Below are 9,984 nucleotides of genomic sequence, written 5' to 3' on the forward strand. Positions count from 1 at the left end.
CAGCTGCCAGATTGCTGAGTCTTRTTAAGTAAAAATCATGTCACAAAGCACACAGAGAGCAAGTCTGAACAGGAGCATGTTTTATGCATAGCTGGAGGTACTTCTTGCACAAAATATTCCCTTTGCAGTAGTGTGGCTGCTCCAGAGGTCAAGAGAGCACAGGTCTGGAGTCTAGCTCTAGTGTTCCCTGATTTCTGCGTAATCCTGGATGGAAATTAAAACAGTGTTTGTTCCTTTCCCTGCATCCTGTAAACACAGCTTTTGAACATGAAGTAGTGGAGGGCAGTCGTTCTCTGTCTGCAAATAAAGCAAAACCACATTCCTGTGCAATTTGCATAGCCTAAATATTGAGGAGCAATAGATAATACACCCTCCCCCCCCCCAAGAGAACACAACAAGAAGAAACCAATACAACCACCAACCACTCCCCCACTAAACCCGGAGTGTCATTGCACTCACAGCAGCCTTTTCATCTGAGAATGTTTTTGTTTCTCTTCCGCCTCGCTGGGCGTTCACATGCGCTTCCTACCCTGGGCGTTCCTGGTCTCYGCTCCTCACTGAGTGAAACAGAAAGGATTTAAGCCAAAGGCCCGAGAGGAGYAAACCCTCCCCTTCCCCTCCCCTTGGATGCCATCCCCGCTGCTGTGTATCCTCGCTGACCGAGGCGTTTGGCTGTTTCACAGCTCGTCCTGGCCTAAGCCTCCCCGAAGGTGCTGATGCTGCTCAGGGGAGGGGGCAGCGCTGTCCCCGTCCCTCCGGCCGGGCTGGCACCTCCGTGACCACGCGGAGCCTTTTCCCGTGGATTCCTGGCAGCGGGCTGAGCAACCCCCATTCCCGCAGCACGGAGGAGCCAGCYAGCTCACACCGCTACCCTGATGCTCCTCTCCCGCTTCGCCGATCCCCGCAGAGCCGCTCCCCGGGCCCCCACGGGCCGCCCCCGCCCCGCCCCACGAGGATGTGACGCCGCCGGGGCCGCCCCTCGCGGGCGCGGCTCTGAAATAGGGCTCGGCCGCCGCCGCCGGGCAGCCGGAGCCGCGGAGCASCGCGGCCATGCCCGCCCCCGCCGCGCCCCGCAGCCTGGCCGCCGCCGCCCCCAACGGCAAGGCCAAGCTCACGCACCCCGGCAAGGCCATCCTGGCAGGTAAGGGGCCCCCGGGGCTCTCCCGGGGACCGGGCTCGCCCCGCCGCTGCCAGCGTGGGCATCCGGCTGGGCGGGGGCTGCCGGACCCGCCCCGGGGCGGTGGCGCTCCCGCAGGTGCTGCTCCATCCCGGGACTGCCGCCTCTCTCCCGCTGCTCGATGAAGGCTGTCCCGCTGGACCGGGGTCTCCCTTCGGCCACAGCCGAAAGACCTCCCGCAGCTGCATCCCGAGCCCGGACGCTGGCTCCGCGGTTCCCGCTGTCCGCGGGGAGCGCAGCGTCTTGCCAGGCTGTTTCTGCACCCGGTGGTCYGGCCGGCAAGGTGCCGGTGGGCTCGGACATAACGTGGGACCAGCGGCATTCGTGGGGTTCAGCGGGTTTCAGCAGGAGGGAGCGGAACTGATGGGAGAGGCTGATGGCAGCAGGGACCCCACATGCTCCCCCGAAGGTGTTAAGGGGTAGGGCTGAAGTCGGTTGCCCCTGCCACAGCTGTGTCCCACAGGCTGCGTTGATACGGCTGTCCTGGGGGCTGCTTGGTCCCTCCTTTGTSGCTCAGCATCAGTCCCTTTGGATCAGGGCGTGTTTTCCCGTCCGGTTCTGACCACTTCCATGCGATCAAAATAGGCTCCGAGTGCAGCAGTAATTGCAGAGTTAACGCTCTGCCTCCTGCTTGTGGCTGTTTCGAGCTCTGAGCTGAATGGAGTCCAAGACAGTCGCAGGCTTGTTAAACTCCTTTGTAGCTGTTCATTAGCTCCCTGGTTTCTCCTGCCAGTCGCAGGACAATTCCCAGAGTGGAGATTAGCGTCTTTGTTTTGAAATGATCCAGCGCAGCCTCGACATGATTGGCATGTTTAGAGCTTTTGTGTTTTCCAGCCAATTCCCCCTCCTACGATTGTGCCTTTGTTTGTCAGTCCAAGTCCCTGCTCCCCTCCAAGGGCAGAGCTCCAGCCYGCAGCAGCGGGACCCGGGGGCAGCGGGGCTGTGCCCGCACGGGGAGCGGAGCCGCGGCCGCTCCAGCTCAGCCCCCGCCCGGCAGGCCGGCTCCCTGGGGACCGGGAGATCCGCCGGAGGTGGATGCAGCCGCCGGAGCGTGCACAGGGTGCCGAGGCCTCCCGCGGTCACGGGGAAGGGGCTGTGCCATCGCTCTGCTGCTCGGCCAAAGGGCTGGGGCACAAAGAGGAGGCAGTCTCCAACGAGAGGGTGCCTTCTCGCTGAAGTGAACCCTTCGGAGGCCAGGCTCCTCCAGAGCTCTGCCTCCCCGTGCTGCCCCACCTCGAAATGGGTTGTTTTTTCAGGCCTCTTCACTTAAAGGTCTTTTAAATGGGATTTGTTCCAATCTTAGGATGGGAAGAACAGGCTGTTTCCTTCTTGTCCTCCCTTCCTAGTCTTTCCCAACTTGCTGTCCATGTGCAATGCATCAGGTTGCCACTGCCTGGACCAGTGTACCAGGATACTTTCATAGACTTTGTGTAGATCTGTAATCAGGATCATCAGCTTATCGGTATCAGCCTCCTGTGGGACAGGTTGCAGCAGACTTGCTCTGCTCTCCCCTGCCAGAAAAGTTGYGGGTATGCCTGGAAGCTGTCCTGGTGTAAAGGAAGGGACATGGTGCTCGTGGCCTTTGCCAGGTGCCAGGTTGGGCAATACAGCACAAAGCTGCACTTGCACCTGCTTGGGGGGCCCTTCTGGGTCTGTGTGAGGCTGCAGAGGTGGAAGAAGGACCCTATTGAGATGCTGGTCTTCTCCTCACAGRCCTTAATCAGAGTAATTGGTTAATGGGCAGAAGTCCAGCCAAGCCTCTGTGGCATCTAATTGTATTAGAGAACCACAGAAATGGGAGAAAGCTGCTGTTAACTCCCTGTGCCCYGGTCTGTTCTGCCCTCCAGCCCCTCGCTGGGGGATGCAGTGCCGTTTGTGGCTGTCTCTGCTGACTTTAAGGGGTTTGCTGATGCTCTCTAAGTTTCTCATCTGACATCTGTCTGCACAACAGGACTGTGTGCTTCAAAGCTCCACGTTCTGGAGAGCTGGACGTGTTCCTGCTGTGCTTCATCCGCCCGTGCTGGTGGAGTTAAATAAGCCGTCATCCCACCCTGGGTGCGTATCAGCTCCCAGAGCCCATTGTGTGTCATTGGGATTCTCTGCCAGGGAGGCACAGCTCCCTCGGCTGCCCAGATCTCAGCAGGCTGGGCTTAGCTCTTTCTGAAGAGATGCAAGCRAAGCTCTGTCTGCCAAGAGCTCTTCTCCTTCAGTTGTCACAACAGACAAAATGCAAGGTTAAAAATTAATTTGCTAATGGGCTCTCCTTTGTCCAAGCAGCTGTTGTGTGCCAAGGCAGCCCTTCACCTTCAGTGAYCATGCTGCCGGTGCTGTGGCCATGTGTAGCCTGAGCACATGAAGGCAGCTCAGCCCCTTCTGCTGGGTAACAACCTGTTAGCTGGCAGGCCAGGAGCCCAACTGTGTCTCCAGCCTCCCCACAGTCAGCTTTTCCATTTTGTGCTATGGTTTCTAAAGAGCCCACCGGAGTGTCCCTCCCACCTGCAGGGCTGGGTGCTGCTGTGTCTACTGTGCTCCCAGCACAGGGCCACACTGCAGTGGGGAGCTTGAAATAAGGGCAGTAAGTGGTGAGACAGGAATGCTGGTGGCAGAGCTGCTGGGACAGTCATCAGTCACCCCTGCGATTCCTCCGAGTGCTCCTTTGCTGGGTTTTTGGATGCCACGAAGCTGTAGGGTCAGCTTGAGCCAGCCTGCGGTGTGGGCTATTTCCAGTCCAGCACAAATGTTCTTTGCCATTTGCAGGCAAACCCCCGCACCCCTGCCCTYCTGCTGAGAACTTTGCTCGTGGTTAGCAGTGCTCCTTTGATGAGAGGCTCTGCCTGCCCTCGCCAGAGTTAAGTACAGCCTTACTCTGTTTTTAGCCAGCTTTGAAGCCGGGGGTCTGCGCCCTCCCACGGAGAAGCGCCCAGCTGCCTTGCTCTCTGTATGGTACCTCTGCTCACCCAGGGGCTGCTGCACAGTTGCTTTTCTGCCTACACCTAAAATCCTGCCTGCCCAGGGAGGCAGAACGCCTGGGTGTTGTCCTGCAGGGTGCTGCATTTGGAAAGAGCCACAGTGGTTGTGGCTGCTGCCCTGGTGGTGGGTACCGGTAGGAAGCAGCAGTGATGTGCACCAGGGTCTCAGGGGACCCTGCAGGGTAGGGCATGAAGCAGGGTTCAGCAGGGAGCCCAGGCTCCTGAACGAAGCAGTAATTAGAGCTGCAGTTTCCTTTTCTTTGTTAATCCTTGATATGATCTTTCTTAGCAAATGCTGTACCTGCAGAGGAGAGGAGTCAGTACTGGGTGTGAAATCTGAGACTTGCCTCTTGCACAGCAGGTCCCCTTTCCCAGAAGTYCCAAGTCCATCTGGATTTCCAGAGCTGTTGCTCTCTGTGGAAGGTGTGAGGGAGGCTGTGCTGCTGCGAATGGCTGTGGTCCAGCATGCTCCCTGGTTTTGAGATGGATGCCTGGTGCTCACAGCAGAGTAGGGGATGGTTCCCCCTCCATGCTGAGCTGGAGGAGCCAGATGGAGCTGAGCACAGCCAGGGGAAAGGATTGGTGAGCGTGGAGGGAACAGTCCTGCCAGCTCTGCTGGCCCTCAGTGCATCCATCACATCTGGCTGTGGTTTCYCCTGCACTTGCCTCCTCTGGCTGCCATTTGTTTGGGGCACAAGGACAATTCTGGCCTTGAGTGTGTCCCTGGCTGCCTGGGAGGTGGGCTGCAGTGGAAACCTAGAGCAGCCCCAAGGTTCCTGATGGGAGGAGGATGTCAGCCCCAGGGCCAAGAAACCACATTGGGGTGTCCCTTCAGTCTGAATGGATTCTGTGTGAGCTGGGGTTAACCCTGGGCTTTGAAATGCGAGTTTCTGAGATTTTCACAYGCCTGGTGCTCTGCTTGACATTCTGCAGGCAACCATTTTCTCTGGGTTGACGTAAATGATCGGAAGGAGTCGTCCATCTTCCCGAGACGATGAGCACCATGAGCTGACAGCCTGGGGATGTTGCAGCATCTCTCAGCTCTGACTGCCCTGTGTGGTGCATGCCAATGCAGTCTCCCTGCTCCWGTTTGTGCCCTGAGGTGTCAGGTCACCTCTTGACAGCAGGCATTGATTTTTTGGCCATCTCTTCTCTTTCCCAGTACTTGGTACAGCAGTCATTCCCCTGTGCTGGGAGATCAGAGCCTGTCCCCGGGCAGTCTTGTCAGTGGCTCCTTCATCCAGCTACAGGGCTGTGATGGGGGAGTCATCCAACAGCCCTGGGCTCTAGCGTCAGCTCCCTGTTGCGTGTCTTTAGAGAGCTTTTTGACACTAGAGAAATTTGTTGTCTGAAGTTATGTGTTGGTTTGGCTGGGAGGCAGCTCTTGGTGGCAGAACCAGGGCCTTGAGGTGTGCAGGGCACTGGGGAGAAGGTGACTTGAGCAGGATGAGGAATCTAGCAGTCCCCAAGGGTGGAATCAGCACCAAAGGCAGAGGATGCCGTGACTGCAAGCACAGGGAGATGGCTCCTGCCATCATACTCACAGCCAAGAAGGTTAAAGTGTAATAATGATTAATTGTCATATTGAGAAGTAAATGCAAAGAGGCAATGAATGGGCAGGTTGTGAAAGGACAGCCTGTTCAAACAGGCCGGTTCCAGTAAMATTCAGGACAAATGATTCCATCCCATCCATCGTGTTATCTGCAGCCGTGTTTRCACGGGGCTGTTTACCCACAGTGGCTCAGGGTACAGAGGGGCACCTCTCGTGTTTGCCATTCTCTGTATCCCTGGGGATCAGATTGTCACCAGCCCGCCTGTGGCACAGCCCCATGACCAGAACAGCCGTGAGTGGGTGTTCACTGCTGGACATGCTGGGCCCCTGTGCTCMCCACCAGCCTTGCCCCTGTCACACAGGAAACTTTCCTAATCCCAGCACAGGGACAGGCACCCTCTGAGCCTGCTGACCTGTTGCAGGATATGCTTTTTCCCTTCTAACCAAAGCACAGGTAAATTTGTGGCAGTCTGGTTTGGGCAAACAGCTTTCCCCATCTGAGCACTGAGTCAGACCTYTGGCAGCAGAGCTGCCCCCGTGGTGGTTTTCCACAAGGATGTGGCTGCAGGTGGGTGGTGAAGAGCTGTGCCCGGGTGAGGCTGCAGTGCTGGAGCCCTGCCGTGAGCTGTCCTGGAGAGCTGCAGTCCCAGCGAGCCTCCTGCCTGCTCCTGAGCCCCGAGTTTCACAAGAYGGCCCTTGGTGGGAAGTGCCGGGAGGGCGGAGCTGCTCAACCCGTTCCACCGCMGCAGGCAGGGCCGGATTGCCCCACCGCTGCCTGCAGCTGGGTTATGGCAATGGATGGGTGAAGAGCAGCCTGGATGGCTGCCAGGGGATGKTGGCCCCTCGGTGTGGGGAGCAGGAGGAGCTGGGGCTGCAGAGACCTGTCACAAGCTGCTGGTGGGTATTTCTGCCTCCCTGGTTTGTTGCAGCCTGATGTTCTTTRGGTTTGGTTTTTTATTTTCCTTCTTTCCCCAGCTCTGAAAACTGTGCTGATTAACAGGAAAGGGCACCAAGTCCCCTCATGAGAATGGGAACTGTAAGCACAGCATCCAGGAGTTGGCAGGGTTGCCCCCTGTGCCCGTAGTGTGTGTTCTGTGTCAGCTGCTCAGCTCACCCATCCACCTGCACCTTCTGCACGTGGGCTGGGTGCCCCCAAAAAGGGGAACTCRGGGCTCAGCTTCTGCTGAAAGCCTGTTTGTGCCTTCCTACCATCCTGAGCCACCCAGCTGGCAGAATGGGGCAGCTCCAGGCATGGGCCCTGCCAGAGTTCTGCTGCTTTGCTTCTAGACCCCTGRGAATAATTCTCTCTGGCCTGAAAGGATCCTAATGAATCTGAACTTAAAAGGTGCTTTTTATATGGAAATCAGGAGCTGGTATGTCAGCATGTGAGATTACTCTTAAAAGTGGAGAGACTGAAATTGCACTCCAGGTGCTCACTTCTCATCAGAGCTGCACAGAGACCTGCTGCTCCATCTCTCTGCAGGAGCAGGATGCTTTTGCAGGCRCAGCCACTTGCAGGAGTGGCAGAGGGGCCAGTGCCCCCTCCTTCCCCTCTGTGGCTCCCAGACAGRGCAGTGGGTGCTCACTGGGGCACTATCCTCCAGGTAGCAGTTTGCAGAGGGTGGCAGTGGCAGTTCTGGCTGCGCAGCCATGGTTTGTGTCAGTCCAGAGGCTCCACTTGTCTTCCCCATCGCAGATGCATCCTCCTGCCCTCAGCATCCCCCTGTGCTGGGTCTGGAGCTGTCCCTGGCTCGGGGTGGTCAGTGCTGTTCCAGAAGCTGCTCACAGGTGGGGGTGAAGCTGAACCTGTGTGTGCTGATGCCATCACGTGTCGTGTGAGCATTGCAGGGGCAGCACCCTCCCACTGTCCCCAAAAAYCCCTCTTCTCCCTCCTGCCAGCTCTCCCCAGCCGTGCCCAGGGGTTGAGGGTGTGTCCTCAAAGGACGGCCTTTTCTGGCCTCTCTGCCGGGGAGAGCTAAACTTTTTCTGGGAAAGCCATGCCAGGCTGTTTGTCCCATCCCTGTTCCTGCCCTCTCAGGATAGCTGGCGGCTGAGGCAGGCTGGCTGCAGGCAGGAGCCATTCCCGGTGCTGGCAGTGGGATCCCCCACCGGGGACACATTCTCTGGGGCCGGGCACAGCGACCTTCCCTGAAGGACGTTCCCTCTCCTCGGGCTCTGCTGCATCCAGGGAACAGCCAGAGCCTTGGCCCGGCGTCTCAGCAGCCCCGCTTGCTCTTTCACCTCCTGAGCGCTGCCGTTCCTGCTGACTCYGCGGTGTTGCAAGAGCTGGAGCTGCTGGTTAAAGTCCGGGTAAACAGGTTGCAAAGCCCCCGCAGCCCTGGCGAGCGAGGGGGTTGGACAAAGCTGCTGCTCGTGGGCAGTGGGGTGATTGATTTGCATAGAATGAGGTTTCTGCCTGGGTAAAACTGTGTGGGGAGAGGAGGTGACACCAGAGCAGGACCTCTGATGGGTCCTGCCTCCCAGGGGCTGCAGGGCAGATGGCGTGGTGCCACCCTATCTGTCTGTGGGCAAAAGAAAATGGGTTAAAATTGCCACAAGTCTTGGAGTGTGTCCAGAGTCCCTGCCCGGGACCTTCCCATGGGATTTGAGGCCAGAACAAAACAAACAGGGTGCCCTGTTCCTCCATACTTGGCTGGGACAGCCTCATTGCCCCAGAGGCTGCCAATTCCCAGGAACAATGTGCTGTTGCTTTGCTGGGCTCCTGCTCATGGCTTTGCTGTGGGATGCTGGGCACAGCCTCTGCCTGCCCTGCGTGCCCAGGTGTGAGTGCTGTGGCCGTGAGCAGGTTGCAGGAGGTGCGGTGTCCTTCCCTGAGCCCTTTGGCCTGGCTGCTGTGAGCTGAGGGGCTGCTTGTCCCTGCACTGCTGCTTGTCCTGGGTGCCTCCCTCTGCCCGGCTCCGGGATGTGCTGGGACAGGAGCTGGTGCTGGGGGACTGAGAGAGAACAAATATTGATGGTGCTTCAAATGTCCAGCCCTTCATTCTGCAGCACAGGAGGGAGGGAAGTGGCCTTGGCAGCACCTGGGGTGTTCGTGTGGCTGTGGCAGCACGAGGCTGGTGGCACAATGGTGTGTGGTGCTGTGGAGAGGTGCCAGCTGCTGCTCGGCTTTTTGGGGACCATTGCACCCAGATGGGGGACATTGCTCCTCGTGCTGCTCTCTGGGGCCTGCCAGCTGCTCCTGCAGGAGCTGTTTGTCTTTTCAGGAGAAATTCATGTTTGGCCAGCCCCCTGCCGTGGGACCAGCGGTGTCTGCTGTTCTGATGGACATGCCAAGGACAGGGGAGAGGGTTTAGAGTGCCCTGGGGASCCTGGGGATGGTGGCTGTCCTGTTGATGGATGGCCCAGGGGAGCTGCTGGCTGGCTGCAGTGCTCTGGGCTGGCTCTGTGGCTCCCTCCCACGCCCCCAAAGCACCGTGAAGGCGTCAGGGCTGGCAGTGGTCACCCATTGCAGCCTGCCTGAGCTGGGCAGGGCAGCTCCGACCCCCCGGGAGCACAGTGGGAACAAGGGGCCTTTGTTTGCTGTGGCAGAGCCGGTCTGGCCTCATGCCCTGTCCCCATGGGGCCGGGATGCCGCCTGGCTGGGCTGGTGTGTCCTGCCCTGGGTATGCGGTGCCACCGTGTCCCTGTCCCTGCCATGCTTGGGGGACGAGTGGGATGCTCTTGGAGCCCGAAGCTGAGCTCTGCATCGCCCCGGCTGTGCKGAGCCTGGCCTGGCTTCTTGGCTCCCTGGCTGGGACACTGCAGCCTGGTGCTTTTTGTGCCTGAGGGGAAAAGTCAGCACAAGGCTGTGTTAAGGTGGGTGCTGCCCAGCTGCTGGAAGGAGCGTGGGGAGGCTGCTTTTCCCTTCCCTCCAGAGGAATGGGGCTGAGAGAAAGTGGCAGTGCTCCAGRGGATGCCAGCGTCCAGTGGCACTGGCAGGGGGGAGCTGGATGCAGCACCAGAGAGAACAAGGGCCTCTCAAATGTGGAGCTGTGCAGAAAAAATAAGACTTTGTGAGAAAGTCTGCTGGTCCAAGGAGCTGGGGCTGCCTTGCTGTTGTCACAGGGAGCAGCCATGGGCCGAGGTGTCCCCTATCAGCATCCCCTGGTGGGGGTTCTTTGGGGGTGCTGATAAGCGGAGCTGTGCYATGTGTCCCTGGCCTGTGCTTGGCTGCAGAACAGGATAACAACCACGGCAGCCAGCCCCAGCCTCTCCCACCGAGGCTGTGTGTGCCCTGTGTGCCCTGCTGGGCTGTCCCTGGGCCCTGGCGGGGCTGCCAGCCCGGG

General features: G+C 58.8%; 1 protein-coding gene across 1 annotated transcript in view; it reads left to right on the forward strand.

The window, feature by feature from the left end:
• Positions 1-1,010: 1,010 nt before the first annotated feature.
• SLC25A1 (solute carrier family 25 member 1) overlaps positions 1,011-9,984 on the forward strand; it is a 14,035-nt gene continuing 5,061 nt past the window's right edge. The window contains exon 1 of the mRNA XM_057380760.1: positions 1,011-1,141. Within this exon, the coding sequence (XP_057236743.1) occupies positions 1,051-1,141 (91 nt within the window). The 5' untranslated portion in view covers positions 1,011-1,050. The remainder of the gene's footprint in view (positions 1,142-9,984) is intronic.

Source organism: Malurus melanocephalus, unplaced genomic scaffold, assembly GCF_030028575.1.
Source record: "Malurus melanocephalus ecotype Western Australia unplaced genomic scaffold, MMel_1.1 scaffold_470, whole genome shotgun sequence".
Taxonomy (NCBI): domain Eukaryota; kingdom Metazoa; phylum Chordata; class Aves; order Passeriformes; family Maluridae; genus Malurus; species Malurus melanocephalus.